Raw genomic sequence first — 15,753 nt, forward strand, 5'->3', positions numbered from 1 at the left:
GTTATATCATAATTCATTTGTTTATATTTCCATTTTATGATTGCACAAAAGATTAGTGGTAAAAATCAAGTAAGTTCAAGAATTCTTTCAATAAATGCAATACAAAAATTCTAAGTCTTAAGAGATTATTGCAGCAGAGGTACTAGCAGTTTTTCTGACACATTTCTAAAAAATGTAATTTATAATCATTAGCAACTCAGATTTGATGAAAAATGCTATAGAACTTACTTTTGTTCCTCAAGCATTTTAAAGTTTCTCTCAACTAGATTTTGCACACTCTAGACTATTTCTAGGTATTTTTTCTTCAAATATATTTCCTCACTGGAAAACTATCTTGACCTATTTTGTAAGTAGCCACTTTATTGAATTCTCTTACTATTTGTAATTTCTCAAGGGATTCTTTTGGATTTCCAGCTATAGAGTGAAATAAAATTTAAACTTAAATTACCTTAAACTATTCTGCTTAATGAAGTACAGAGTATTCCTACTATTTTTATTGTTCTATCTCCAGCACCTAGCCCATTATCCTGAACAGAGCAGGTAATTAATACATAGTTGCCAAACAAATTGCATGAGTGCATCTTACTTGGTAACACTTTTTTTTTTTCTTTTTGACAGGCAGAGTGGACAGTGAGAGAGAGAGAGACAGAGAGAAAGGTCTTCCTTTTTGCCATTGGTTCACCCTCCAATGGCCGCCGCGGCCTGCGCGCTACGGCCGGCGCACCGCGCTGATCTGAAGCCAGGAGCCAGGTGCTTCTCCTGGTCTCCCCTGGGGTGCAGGGCCCAAGCACTTGGGCCATCCTCCACTGCACTCCCTGGCCACAGCAGAGAGCTGGCCTGGAAGAGGGGCAACCTGGACAGAATCCAGCGCCCCAACCGGGACTAGAACCCGGTGTGCTGGCGCCGCAAGGCGGAGGATTAGCCTAGTGAGCTGCGGCGCCGGCCAACTTGGTAAAACTTACTTCACTCCTACCACCACTAGAGATGCCGAGTTTACTTAAAAAAAAAAAAAAAGTAAAAATTAGGAAATAGAATTCCTCTTTCTCCTCAGCAGCTCCCCACCCCCACCCCCACATACACAAATGCAAATCCTGTAGGAAACTGGATACTTTATAAGCCAGTCTACACATGCTTGGTTACAGTTAGTTCTGTTTCAGTCATTAAAAACCATAATTACAAAATAAGTGCTTTATTTTAAACACTTACCTTTTGGACCTCAGATCTGAAGAATCAAATTGGATATTCATAGGTCCAGGATGCAGTTCAGGGTCTACCTCTGAGATGAGATGACTGGAATCACCAGCCATATTTGCCATGTTTCTTAGCTGCTAGGCACTGAGGAATTTAGTCCTACATAAATCAGAAAAGACAAACAATTCAGTTTAATTCTAAAACATGTTGCTATTCGTAAGTAAAATAACCCACTGTGTCACAACACTGCCAGCATCCCTTATGAGCACTGGTCAGAGATCCAGCTATTCTACTTCTGATCCAGCTCCCTGCCAATGTGCTGGGAAAGCAGTAGAAAATGATGTGAGTACCTGGGCCTCTGCTACCTACGTGGGAGACCCAGATGGAGTTCCAATCTCCTGGTTTTGGCCTGGCTCTTGCCTGGCCACTGCAGCCATTTGGGGAGAGAACCAGCAGATAGAAGATCTCTTTCTCTTTCTCTCTCCCTCCCTCCTTCTCTGTAACTCTTCCTTTCAAATAAATAAGTTTTTTTTTTTTTTTTTTTTAAAAAAAACCTTTCTGTACCTACACTAACCAGGCCACCTTCCCCACCACTATACAGAAGCCACTCTTGTTAGATCACCCCGTGGCCTTCACTCTGGTAATCTGCGGGTTTCTGTCTTTAACTTACTTGACCTGTCAGGAATACTAGCCAAAAAGACTCATTCTCTTTCTTGATAAGCCGATTCATTAGGCCTCCAGGTTTTCTCTCTATTGGTCCCTCCTTCTCCTGGTTCACTCTCCAAATGGTTGCAACAGCCACAGCTGGGCAGATCTGAAGCTAGGAGCCAGGAGGTTCTTCCCAGTCTCCCTCGTGGGTGCAGGGGCCCCAGGACTTGGGCCATCCTTCACTGCTTTCTCAGGCACATTAGCAGGGAGCTGGATTGGAAGTAGAGCAGCTGGGACTGGGACTGGCACCCATGTGATGCTAGTACAGCAGGTGGCAGTTTTACCTGCTATGCCACAGTGCTGGCCCCTAGCCTCATGCCTCATAGCCTTTTTATTTTTAAGATTTATTTATTTATTTGAAAGGCAGAGTTACAGAGAGGCAGAGGCAGGGAGATAGAGAGAGGCCTTCCATCTGATGGTTCTCTTCTCACATGGCCACAATGGCCGGAGCTGGGCTGATCTGAACCCAGGAGCCAGGAGCTCCTGGCTCTTCCACACAGGTGCAGGGGCCCAAGGACTTGGGCCATCTTCCACTGCTTTCCCAGGCCATAGCAGAGCGCTGGATGGGAAGTGGAGCATCCAGGACTCAAACCGGCACCCATATGGGATGCTAGGACTGTAGGTGGTGGCTTTACCTGCTATGCCACAGCGCTGGCCCCCCTCATGGTTTTAAAACTATCATTTGTGCTATCAAATACAATAGCTAGTGGCCACTTGCAACCACTTAAATTAATTAAAAATCTAAAATTAGTACCTCAGTCACACTAGCTGCATTTTAAGTACTCAACAGCCATATGTGGCGAATGGCTACAACAGTAGACAGTGTTGATATAAAACATTTCCATCATTGTGGAAAATTCTACTGATGTAGACAAGGACAACTTTCACAGTAATATTTCTAGCCTAAATTTCTCTTAAATTTCAGACTCGCACATCTGCTTATTCAATATCTTTACGTAGATATATGGACATCTCAGACCTAACATGTCCAAAATTTTTCTCCCCCCCCCAAAACTACCCTCCCCATTACTTATCTGATTTCAGTTGACAGAATCTCTATTCTTTTAACTGCTGAGGCCACAATTCTTGGAATCACCCAAGACTTCTTTTTCTCACAGTGTACATTCAACTCACTAGGAAATCTTACTGGCTTTTCCTTTAAATACATTCATAATCTGAATCTGACCACCATTTCTTTCCTTCTTTCTTTCTTCCTTTCTTCCTTTCTTCCTTTCTTCCTTTCTTTCTTTCTTCCTTCCTTCCTTCCTTCCTTCCTTTCTTCCTTTCTTCCTTTCTTTCTTTCTTTTTAGAAAGCTTTTATTTAATGAATACAAATTTCACAGGTACAGCTTTGGGAATATAGTGGTTCTTCCCCCTATACCCACCTTCCTACCCCAACTCCTCTACCATCTCCTACTCCCTTCTCCTGTCCCATTCTTCATTAAGATTCATTTTTAATTAACTTTATATACAGAAGACCAACTCTATACTAAAGATTTCAATAATTTGTACACACACACACAGCATAAAGTACTGTTTGAAGATAAGTTTTGCAGTTAATTCTCATAGTATAACTCATTAAGGACAGAGGTCCTACATGGGGAATAGGTGCACAGTGCCTCCTGTTTTTGATTTAATAATCAAGACTGTTATTTATGACATCAGTGATCATCCAAGGCTCTTGACAGGAGCTGCCAAGGCTATGGAAGCCTTCTGACTCCACAAACTCCGTCAGTATTTACACAGAACCATAAGCAAAGTAGAAGTTCCCTCCTCCTTTCAGAGCAAAGTATATCCTTCTTTGATGGCCTCTTCTTTCCACTGACATCTCACTCACAGAAATCCTTCATGTAGAACATTTTATGCCACAGTGTCTTGGCTTTCCATGCCTGTAATGCTCTCATGGGCTTTTCAGCCAGATCTGATTGCCTTAAGGGCTGATTCTGAGGTCAGACTGCTGTTTAGGGCATTTGTCGTTCTACAAGTTGGCTGTGCAGACTGCTTCCTGTGTTGGATCATTTTCTCCTTTTTAATTCTATCTATTGTTATTACCAGACACTTGTTGACCATCATTTCTTACCAAGATCACAACAGATATCTAATGGAGTTCCTTGCTTCCACTCTCATCTCTTTACAGTTTACTTTCTGCACAGCAAATAAAAGAGTTGTAGAGGCAGGTAATAAGGAATTTGGCCTCACCCAGCAAGTTGTTACAACTGGGGGAAGTGCTACTGGTCCCCAGTAGGTAGAGATCATTAATGCTGCTAACCATACTACAAGGCATGGGGCAGCCTCCTACTACAAAGAGGTATCCAGTGCAAAATGTGAATAGTTTTGAGGCTAAGAAACTCTACTCAAGGGGGGAAAATAAGACGCTGTGATGGGGAAGGACAGGAGAGGGTCTTATCTGGTGATGACGATATTCTTTTTTTTTTTTTTTATAGGCAGAGTTAGAGTGAGAGAGAGAGAGACAGAGAGAAAGGTCTTCCTTTTTCTGTTGGTTCACCCCCCAAGTGGCCGCTACGGCATGCGCATTACGGCTGGCACGCTATGCCAATCCGAAGCCAGGAGCCAGGTGCTTCCTCCTGGTCTCCCATGTGGGTGCAGGGCCCAAGGACCTGGGCCATCCTCCACTGCACTCCTGGGCCACAGCAGAGAGCTGGACTAGAAGAGGAGCTTCAGGGACAGAGTCCGGCGCCCCAACTGGGACTAGAACCTGGGGTGCTGGCACTGCAGGCAAAGGATTAGCCTAGGGAGCCGCGGTGCCAGCCATGATGGCGATATTCTATTTCTGCAACTTGATTTTGGTTACATGGTCATTTGCTTTATTTTCCCCTCAATTTAATCTTCCGTGGTACATCTAAGTTTTTTTTTTTTCTTAAGATTTTTATTTATTTTTATTTGAGAGGTACAGTTACAGATAGATAGAAGGAGAAACAAAAAGATCTTCCATCCTTTGGTTCACTCTCCAAATAGCCACAATGGCTGGAGCTGGGCCAATCTGAAGCCAGGAGCCAGGAGCTTCTTCCAGGTCTCCCACATAGGTGCAGAGGCCCAAGCACTTGGGCCATGTCTGACTGCTTTACCAGGCCATAGCAGGGAGCTGGATTGGAAGTGGAGAAGCCAAGGCTCAAACCCGCACCCATATGGGATGCTAGCACTGCAGGCAGTGGCCTTACCCGCTATGCCACAGCACCAGTCCCAGCCACACTCTATATAATAGAACTGTAATAGTCTGTATCCCAAATTAACTACTGTATAGAATTCAAACAAATGAATGCTCTAGCAGTTCTTTCTGAAGGTGTTTTTAAATCAGTTCCTGGAGATTTAAGAGCAAAAATGGTTTTCCTACCTATCAATAGTAAAATTTTTCACTAGCATTTCTTAGCAACTCTGTATATTTCCTCCTCACAGTTTAAGTTTCATTAAGCTTATTTCATTAAGTTTAGCTTCATTACATTCACAATAATAGCAGACTCTTAAATAATGGACTTTAGTAGTGTTTGGCATGGTTCTAAATGCTTATACATATGAAGTTATAGATTTTGAAATAATTTTCCACCAGGCATTTACTTAGTGGTTAAGATGTTGACTGGGATGTTCACATCCTGTATCAGGGTACCTGGATTTGGTGCCCGGCTCAGCTTACTAACTCTAGTTTCCTGCTAACCCAGACCCTGAGAGGCATTGACTGGATTCTTGCCACCAACATGGGAGACCTGGATTGAGTTCCTGGTTCCTAACTTTAGCCTTGGCCCAGTCTCAACTGATGAGGGCATTTGGGGAGTAAACCAGAGGATGACCTGTGCTATGGCCAGCTCAACCTTTAAGTGTATTTTTTTAAAAGATTTTCATTTTATCTATTTTAAAGACAGAATTACAGAGAGAGGGAGAGAGGGAGAGAGAGAGAGGGAGAGGGGGAGAGAGAGGGAGAGAGAGGGAAAGAGAGGGAGAGAGAGGGAGAGGGGGAGAGGGAGAGAGAGGTCTTCTATCCACAGGCTCACTGCCCAAATGGCTGCAAAGGCTGGAACTGAGCTGATCCAAAGCCAGGAGCCAGGAGCTTCTTCAGGGTTTCCCACGTGGTTGCAGAGGCCCAACGCCTTGGGCCATCCTCTAATGCTTTCCCAGCTGCATTAGCAGGCAGGTGGATTGGAAGTGGAGCAGCCAAGACCCAAAGCAGCGCCCATATTGGATGCCAGCCCTGCAGGCTGGGACTTCAACGTGCTGTGCCACAGTGCTGGACTCCTGTTATTTTTATATAGATGTTTTTACTTGTTATAATAAAAAATTATTTTTCAAGATAGTCAAATTAAGAAAATAACAAAACTGTCAGTCTTAATTTCATAAATTAGTGGGTTAAAGTAATCTTGAGTGATCCTATCTTTTAGTTTCAAAATTTAAGACTGAAAGAGTCCACTGAATTGCTTGTTTTATTATGTGCACAAAAGAACAGAATGATTAAGCTTTTTTTCACTTCAAAACTGTTTTAATGAAATTAACATATCACAGTTGCCCATCTTAATCTGCTTTCTAGTAATAACTACCATTGAACAATATATATTTTATATTCAAGAATATTATTATGCTCCACATTTGAATATATAAATTATATGAATCCATGTTTTCAAGAACCAGCTAAACTTTCTTTTTTTTTATATATATTTTTGACAGGCAGAGTGGACAGTGAGAGAGAGAGACAGAGAGAAAGGTCTTCCTTTGCCGTTGGTTCACCCTCCAATGGCCGTTGTGGCCAGCGCGCTGCGGCCGGTGCACTGCGCTGATCCAATGGCAGGAGCCAGGAGCCAGGTGCTTTTCCTGGTCTCCCATGGGGTGCAGGGCCCAAGCACTTGGGCCATCCTCCACTGCACTCCCTGGCCACAGCAGAGAGCTGGCCTGGAAGAGGGGCAACCGGGACAGAATCCGGCGCCCCGACTGGGACTAGAACCCGGTGTGCCGGCGCTGCAAGGCGGAGGATTAGCCTAGTGAGCCGCGGCACTGGCCGAACCAGCTAAACTTTCTAAACTCAAAAGAATAAATCTTATTTATTTATTTATTTATTTATTTTGACAGGCAGAGTGGACAGTGAGAGAGAGAGAGACAGAGAGAAAGGCCTTCCTTTGCCGTTGGTTCACCCTCCAATGGCCGCCGCGGCCGGCGTGCTGCGGCCGGCGCACCGCGCTGATCTGATGGCAGGAGCCAGGTGCTTTTCCTGGTCTCCCACGGGGTGCAGGGCCCAAGCACCTGGGCCATCCTCCACTGCACTCCTTGGCCACAGCAGAGAGCTGGCCTGGAAGAGGGGCAACCGGGACAGAATCCGGCGCCCAGACCGGGACTAGAACCCGGTGTGCCGGCGCCGCTAGGCGGAGGATTAGCCTAGTGAGCCGCGACGCCGGCCCAAAAGAATAAATCTTGCACTTATCTATTACTAAGCTAATTTAGAAACTAGGGCCAGCAATTAGTATAAATTTGAGCTACTGGCTCCTGGCTTTGGATCAGCCCACCTCCAGCTGTTGCAGCCATTTGGAGAGTGAATCAGAGGATGGAAGACTTCTCTCTCCTCTGCCTCTGTAACTCTACCTGTAAGTAAATATTAAAAAAAAGAAAGAAAATAGCATGAAGGTATAAGCATCAAAAATGCCTTTTATAAAAAAAAACTGGAGAGTGTGGTGGTTGATAAGTCAGGTGTTAAGACTGGCTGGATTTGCATCTTGGCTCTGCCATGTACTAACTGCGACTTTGGGCTACTTACTCAATTTCTCTAAGATTCACTAGTTTGAGGGATAATAAAAGTAGTAGTCCTGCAGGGTAATGATTTATTTTGGGGGGCTGGCACTGTGGTATAGCAGGTAAAGCCACTGCGTACAGTGCCAGCATCCCATATGGGCACTGGTTTGAGTCCTGGCTGCTCCACTTCGATCCAGCTCCCTGCTAATGTGCCTGGGAAAGCTGTAGAAGATAGCCTAAGCACTTGGGCCCTTGCACTCATGTGGGAGACATGGAAGAAGCTCCTGGCTCCTGGCTCCTGGCTTCAGATTGCCCCAGCTCCAGCCTTTGCAGCCATTTTGGCAGCGAACCAGCACATGGAAGATCTCTCTTCCTCTGCCTTTCAAATAAATAAATCTTTAAAAAAAAGATTTATTTTTTACTTCTTAAAGATTATCTATTTATTTTTGAAATAGTTACAGAGAGAGAGAGAAAGAGGGACACACACACACAGAGCTTCCATCCATTGGTTAACTACCCAGGTGGCTGTAACTCCAAGAGCTTCATCTGGGTTTCTCACCTGAGTACAGAGGCCCGAACACTTGGGCCATTTTCCATTGCTTTTCCCATGCCATTAGCAGGAAGCTTGATTGGAAGTGGAGCAGCCAAGAGACAAACCAGTGCCCAAATGGGATTCTGGCTTCTCAGGTAGCGGCTTTACCTGCTATGCCACAACGCTGGCCCCAGGGTTTAAGATTTAAATGAGGAACCAGTGTTGTGGCAGAGTGGATTAAGTCACAAGTTGCAATACTGGTATTCCCAGAGCAATGGTTCAAATTCCAGTTGCTTTGCTTCTGAGCCAGCTCCCTAACATGCCTGGAAAAGAGCAGCAGAAGGTTGCAACCTGGATGGAGTTCCTGGTTCCTGGCTTTGGCTAGACCCAGCCCCAGCCATTGTGGCTATTTGGGGAATGAACCAGCAAATGGAAGCTCTCTTTCCCTCTGTGTCACTCTACCTTTCAAAAACAAATCTTGAAAAAGGGGGGAGGGGGACTGGCACTGTGGCATAGCGGGTAAAGCCTCTGCCTAAAGTGCCAGCATCCCATATGGGCACTGGTTTGAATCCCAGCTACTCCTCTTCCGATCCAGCTCTCTGCTATGGCCTGGGAAAGGAGTAGAAGATGGCCCAAGTCCTTGGGCCTCCGCACCCACATGGGAGACCTGGAAGAAGCTCCTGGCTTCTGGCTTTGGATCAGCACAACTCTGGCCACTGCAGCCATTTGGGGAGTGAACCAGTGGATGGAAGACTGACTCTCTCTCTCTCTCTCTCTCTCTCTCTCTCTCTCTCTCTGTCTTTCAAATAAATAAATAAATCTTTAAAAAAAATTTAAGTGAGATAATGCATATAATGTGGCAGACAAGCAGAGAATGCTCAATAAACATAACATTTTATTATGCATTTGGCTTTTAAAAAGCAAATAGAAAAATTGTGTATTGGCTTACCTCAGTGGCCTAAATAAAATCAGCTGACATATCAACATGCCTCTGCTTTAAAGGGAGTAAACTGAGTATGGTAAGAAAAATAAAAAGAGCGACTTTGTTAAACTGAACTGTCACAAATGGAATAGTGCTAAACAGGAAGAATTCGTTTCTAACAAAGTGAATTTAGTGTCATTTTGGAGGAAAACTTAGAAAAAAAGACACATCAACAAAAAGGCAGTAGGAGATGAAACTAACATTTACTTATTACATACTTATGACTGAACTAATGTCTTATATGTTACTATTTAATTTCAATTAATCCTTAGAATTTGGGAAATAGATACTACTTTCATATTACCAAAAAGAAAAAGAAGAAACTGAAGCTCAGGTAAGAAACTTGTTCTAAATCACTTAGCTAATAAAACTATAGCTGTTACTGGAACCAGGTCATTTTGATTCTGAAAGTTATTTACATTAAACTGTTATGTCTGTCTTAAAGAGTTAAGGGGTAGACCTATGGCCTGCCAGTTAAGACACAGGTTAGCACATCATATCCCAAATCGGAGAGCCTGGATTTGATACCAGGCTCACTCCTGACTCTAGCTTCCTGCTAACATGGACCCTGGAAGGCAGCGGTGATGGCACAAGTAATTGGACTCCTGCACGCATGTGGGAGAACTGAACTGAGTTCCCAACTCCTGGTGTTGGGCCAGTCAAGCCCAGGGGCCCTGTGGGCATTTGAAAGGCTATTCGGGGGGCTCGTGCTGTGGCACAGCGGGTTAATGCCCTGGCCTTGAAGCGTCAGCATCCCATGTGGGCGCCAGTTCGAGTCCCGGCTGCTCCACTTCCTATCCGGCTCTCTGCTGTGGCCTAGGAAGGCAGTAGAAGATGGCCCAAGTCCTTGGGCCCCTGCACCTGCGTGGGGGACCTTGGAGGAAGCTCTTGGCTTCAGATCGGCACAGTGCTGGCCAATGCAGCCAATTGGAGAGTGAACCATCGGATGGGAGACCTCTCTCTCTCTCTCTCCGCCTCTCTTCTCTCTGTGTAACTCTCACTTTCAAATAAATAAATAAATCTTTAAAAAAAAAAAAAAGGCTATTTGGAAGAGAAAAGCAACCTCTGAATATCAGATCTTCCCTGTCTATATTTACAAATAAAAAAGTAACTATCTATGATAGCAAGTGGTGTTAAGCTCTTTAAAACAGCTGGGACCAGGATGAAGGAAAGAGCATGCCTGGCTGTTTGGACAAGTTAAACTCAATGAACTTATTTTTCTTAAAGCAAACTAGCTCAGATGAATCCCAGGCACACTAACAAAGAGCTGGATTGGAAGTGGAGCAGCTAAGGACTTGAACTGGCACCAACATGGGATGCCAGCACTGTGGACAGCGGCTTAACCCACTATGCCACAGTGCTGGCCCTTCAGTCAGGTTTATTAAAAACTGATAATCAAACCTGAGGAAAATGTTAGGGCCATTTAGGAATTATAATAAAATTTTCAGTTTAATCACATGTGTATTGGTTCTAAGCAAATCTGAAATTTTGGGCATAGTAAAGTGAACTATTTATTGAAACAAGCAGAAAACTGATACCTCAGTGATTTACAATAATAAACCACAGGACTGGCATTGTGGCACAGCGGGTAAGGTCACGGCCTGTGATGCCAGCATCCCATATGTGCAATGGTTCAAGTCCTAGCTGCTCCACTTCCAGTCCAGTGCCTTGCTAATGGCCTGGGAAAGCAGTGGAGGATGGACCAAGTGTTCGGGTCCCTGCCACCCACGAGGGAGATCCAGATGAAGCTCCTGGTTCCTGGTTTGGCTTGGCCCAGAACAGCCCATTGTGGGCATCTGGGGAGTGAAACAGTAGATAGAAGATCTCTCAATCTGTCTCGTTCTCCCTTTCTGTACCTGCCTTTCAAATAAATAAATCTTTTTTAATAAATAACAAGCCAAAAATGAGAAGTCTGAAGTCCCCAGCACCTTTCAAAGGTTTAATAATACTCAAGTAAATATGAAGAAACATATATAAATATGGTTTGATAAAAATGGTATCAAATAAACATATATAAACGTAAGGAAACATAATTTTCAACTGCCTCAGTTTGTCAATTAGTCTGACCTTCAAATTCACCAAGAATATTGTTTCAAAACCAATAAAATGCCTTTTGGAATACCTTGATGACTGGAAGTATGATATTCTGAAGTTTGATAAGTTAGGTTGAGAGGTAAGTAAGAATTTCACAGCTAATATGAGTATTACATAGATGATAACAGAATAGTATATAAGGATTAGTTAAATTGCTAAATACCTAAACAGTATCAGTTTGCCATAGGCATAACACTGATATAACTTGGTGGGAACTAAATTTGCAACATGACATAACCAGACATATTCACTTCTAGTATTTCATTCAATCTCTGAGCTTTAAAAGAAAAAGTTAGCTGCAATACTATTAAGTCAAAGTCACTGAATACTGAATCTCCATCTGTTTACTTTAAGATTGGTTTTAGTATGGAGTCTTGCCATGGTTTGTGTCCCCTCCAAAATTCACATAATGAAACTTGATCACCAATGTTAAGAGATGAGGCTGGGGCCAGCGCTATGGTACAAGGGGTTAAAACCCCAGCCTACAGCACCAGCATTCCATATGGATGCTGGTTTGAGTCCTGGCTGCTCCTCTTCGAATCCAGCTCCTTGCTAACGTGCCTGGGAAAGCAGCAGAAGATGGCCCAAGACCTTGGGCCCCTGCACACCCACATGGGAGACCCAGAAGAATCTCCTGGCTCCTTGCTTCACATTGGCTCTGCTCAGGGTGTTGTGGCCATCTGGGGAATGAATCAGTGGATGGAAGACCTCTCCCTCTCTCTATAACTCTTTTGAATAAGTCAGTCTTTCAAAAAAATAGAGAGATGAGGCCTTTGGGTAATGAATAAGTCATCAATGGGATTAGCAACATTCTAAAAGTGCTGGAAGGAATTAAGACTGTCTTTTTGTCCCTTCCACCATGTGAGACCAAAGCAATAAGGTGCCATGCTGGTCCTCATCAAGCACTGAACCTGATGGCATCCTCTACTTTGCAGAGAAGTACACTGTAGTTGTTTATAGGTTGCCCAGTCTCATGTATTTTGTTGCAGAAGCACAAAGACAGACTGGTCCCAACAGGAAATCCAACAGTTTAACCGACTTCCTTGGTATTATCATTTTATTTAAAATGTTGGTATCTATACTCAAGCGCTTATCTCCATAAAAGGACACAGAGAGAAACCAAAGGAGGCTATATGACATTTTAAAAAGGTATTGTGATTATCAGGATACCTCAAAGAGGTTATCCCTTTCCATACTAACCTCAGAAACTTCCTATCACACTTCTTTGCAAAAACAACTCAACAGTGTCAATGCTAAAAGACTAGCATCAGTAGAATATACTGGCTTGTGCCCAAACAAATGTGACTACAGAACCACCATACAAGCATTTTTATGTTCTTTCCCAGAGGCTAAAAACTAGTATTACTAGTATGTCAGCATGTGTTACAGAGTTTCAGATACTATGTTTATATTCAGTTTACTAGAGATCAATAAATCTTTGTCTGTAAAGGGCCAGATAGTAGTAAATATTTTAGGCTTTTCAAGTCATACAGTCTGTACAATTACTCAACTCTGTCTTTTAGCATAAAAGGCAACAAAAAAAGTACATACAGCTGTGTTCCAATAAAACTTTACAGAAAGATAATAAATCCATCAGCAGGTCAAATTCGGTCATAGTTGATCCAACTCTGTAGTATGCCAATATAAAAGTAAATGGAACCACTCCTAAAGACAGTCTGGTGGAAACCTTAAGTCATGTATATATTATTTTCTCCTATGTAAATCTGTAACTACTATAAAGTCCAGGATAACAAACTTATCTAAACTTCCTCTTTATGACTCATTTACTTAGGTCAGCCACCAGGAGCTATAATGCCCTAATTCAGATGTGATAGTTGGAACATGCTTCTAACCTTATCAATAAATGCTTCAAAGCATGTTGAATTTGACAGTACTGGAGGACAATGTGGTCTAATAAAGATATCACCCATCAAAGCGAAGAACCTCTCTTCCCGCCCTAGGAACACTAACCACTCTCAAGTTATGCTCAGGTATTAGGAAAGAAAGAACACTAGCAAAGAACTGAGATTTCAGCACATTATAAAATGCAGGCTTGGTAAAAATTAACCTCTTAGGGCTGGTGTTGTGGCAGAGTTGGTAAAGCTGCCACTTGCAATGCCAACATTCCATATGGGTACAGGTTTGTATGCCAGCTGCTCCACTTCCAACCCAGCGCCCTGCTAAAAGTCTAGGAAAAGCAGCAGAAGAGGGCCAAATTGCTTTGAGACTCCTCTGTCTTCCATGTGGGCAACCAGGAAAAAGCTGCTGGCTCCAGGCTTCAGCCTGGCCCAGCTCTGGCCATTATGGTCACCTGAGAAATGAACCAGCAGATGGAAGATTTCTTTGTCTCTCCTCTCCTTCTCTTTGTAATTCTGATGCTCAAATAAATAAATCTTTAAAAGAATTAACCTTTTAATGATTTCTTAAACTTTCATGTCCACATGTACTTTTAAAATATCATAAAATTGGAGCCAGTGCTGTGGCATAGCAAGTAAAACTGCTGCCTGTGGTGCCAGCATCCCATATGGGTGCCGGATTGAGCCCTGGCTGCTCCACTTCCAATCCAGCTCCCAGCTAATGCACCTGGGAAAGCAGTGGAAGATAGCCCAAGCGCTTGGGTCCCCACAACCACGTGGGAGACTCGGAAGAAGCTCCTGGCTTCTGGCTTCAGATTGGCCCAGCTCTGGTCATTGCGGCCATTTGGAGAGAACCAGTGGTGAAAGACTCTCTCTCTCTCTCTCCCTCTCCCCTTCTCTCCCTCTCTGACTTTCCTTCTCTGTAACTCTTTCAAATAATTAAATAAAAATAAATCTTTAAAAATATACCATAAAGTTATTATTTTACTTTGTAACTCAAGTTGGTACTTCCATACCCCTATGCTGTATACCCTTAATATTTATCATACTACAAAACACCAACAGCATATTTTCATGTGTACAACTGACAGGTACAAGTATTTAAGATTGTGACGAGAAATCTAAGACTACTTCTTCTCATGGGCTTAAGTTAGGGAAGGGAAGGTAAACTATTTTCTTAGAAGCAAAGAAACCATATCTCTGCTACCAACTTTTCATCTTTTTTTTTTTTTTAAGATTTATTTTATTTATTTGAAAGACAGAGTTACAGAGAGAAGTAGAGACAGAGAGAAAGGTCTTCCATCCGCTGGTTCACTCCCCAGATAGCGCAAGGGCCAGAGCTGTGCTGATCTGAAGCCAGGAGCCAGGAGCTTCTTCTGGGTCACCCACGTGGGTGCAGGAGCCCAAGGACTTGGGCCATCTTCTACTGCTTTCCCGGGCCCTAGCAAAGGGCTGAATCGCAAGAGGACCAGCTGGGGACTAGAACCGGCTTATATGGGATGCTGGCGCTTCAGGCCAGGGCTTCAACCCGCTGCGCCACATTGTCGGCTCCCCAACCTTTCATCTTAAGACGAAGTCTGTAGTTGCTTATGAGGCAGAGATGGTTCTTCAAGTCATGACAAGAGTTACTTTGACTTGGTGAGACGTTTTTAAAAAGATCCCTTCAGTGATTGCCTGTTATGTCCCTGCCTATGCTAGATCTTTGTCACGTCTGAAGGCATTAAGAAGAAAAAAGGAGACGGTATGGCTTAGAACTCGCTGCTCTTCTGATCTCAGCGATGGATAAGCACTGCCTTGGAGTCATGACAGCATGTTTTAAGTCAACCTGGCCACCACCTGGTTACCTGGCGGTGAGCAGGTTTCTCCAACCCAGTGGATCTCAGTTTCTCATCTGTAAAAAGGAGACTGAGCCCCTCCTGGGTCCAGAAGTCTGAGACAGCGAAGACACCCCTACGCCCACCATTAAGACTCCTCACTCCCACGGCTGGGTCGTGCAGAAAGCGCCGCGGAGCTCACCAGCCGTGGTTCCCACCGCATCTGTGCAAAGGGGACCCCTCTCTCACTTCCCCTCTCCAGCCCTTCCCTGCAAGGGAGAGAGAAGGGAGCTCGCGCGGGGTTCAGGAATCTACCGGGACCCTGCCTTTCCCCTAAGGCTTTCGCAGGCACGCACTCCCACCGCCCCTCGGATTCCCTGAGCCCCCGCGGGACGACCAGACTTTGCCGCAACTGAGCCCCGCGAGGAGCGCGCGCCGTCTCCGCGGTCCCCAGCGTTGGCCTCACTGCTCCCCGTCCCACCACCCTCAAACGCGACAGTTCCCAGGTGACAGCCGGCATCACCGCAAGCCCTGCCCTCCCTCTCTCCCCTCTCGTTGGTTTCCTTCCCACCCTCCTGAAACATGAGACTGCAAAAAAGACGGAATGTACTCTACCTGAGCAGGCCAAACCTTCAGTCTCGGAGAACTGGGTGCGAAGATGAACAGCCCCCTTTACTAAATCCTCGCAATTTGCGCCTGGGGACTCCTCGTCCCCCAAACAGGAAGAGACAACAGCTTCGGCCGCGGGGGCCGGCGGGGAATGGAGTTCTGAGCGCGCCACGCCCGCAGCGGCTCTCGAGCCTCCCTCCGCCTCGGACTACAACTCCCACAGGGCACTGCTTCAGCCAGCCG

At 44.5% G+C, this 15,753-nt stretch overlaps 1 protein-coding gene across 3 annotated transcripts in view; it reads right to left on the reverse strand.

The window, feature by feature from the left end:
• The window catches only part of SLC38A9 (solute carrier family 38 member 9), a 101,994-nt gene extending 86,265 nt beyond the window's left edge, over positions 1-15,729 (reverse strand). For 2 of the 3 annotated variants that reach the window (XR_517789.5, XM_089312796.1), the window contains exons 1-2: positions 15,517-15,710; positions 1,207-1,350 (exon numbers count right to left, since the gene is read on the reverse strand). Coding sequence is in view for 2 of the 3 variants with exons in the window: in XM_089312796.1 (XP_089168922.1) it covers positions 1,207-1,316 (110 nt within the window). In the remaining variant the exon portion in view is untranslated. Of the gene's footprint in view, positions 1-1,206; positions 1,351-15,516 lie in introns of all 3 variants that reach the window. The other variant, XM_002714039.6, reaches the window with a different exon arrangement.
• Between the last annotated feature and the right edge of the window lie 24 nt (positions 15,730-15,753).

The sequence above is a fragment of the Oryctolagus cuniculus genome, chromosome 14 (genome assembly GCF_051225735.1).
Source record: "Oryctolagus cuniculus isolate XC-2025 breed Fujian yellow rabbit chromosome 14, ASM5122573v1, whole genome shotgun sequence".
NCBI lineage: Eukaryota > Metazoa > Chordata > Mammalia > Lagomorpha > Leporidae > Oryctolagus > Oryctolagus cuniculus.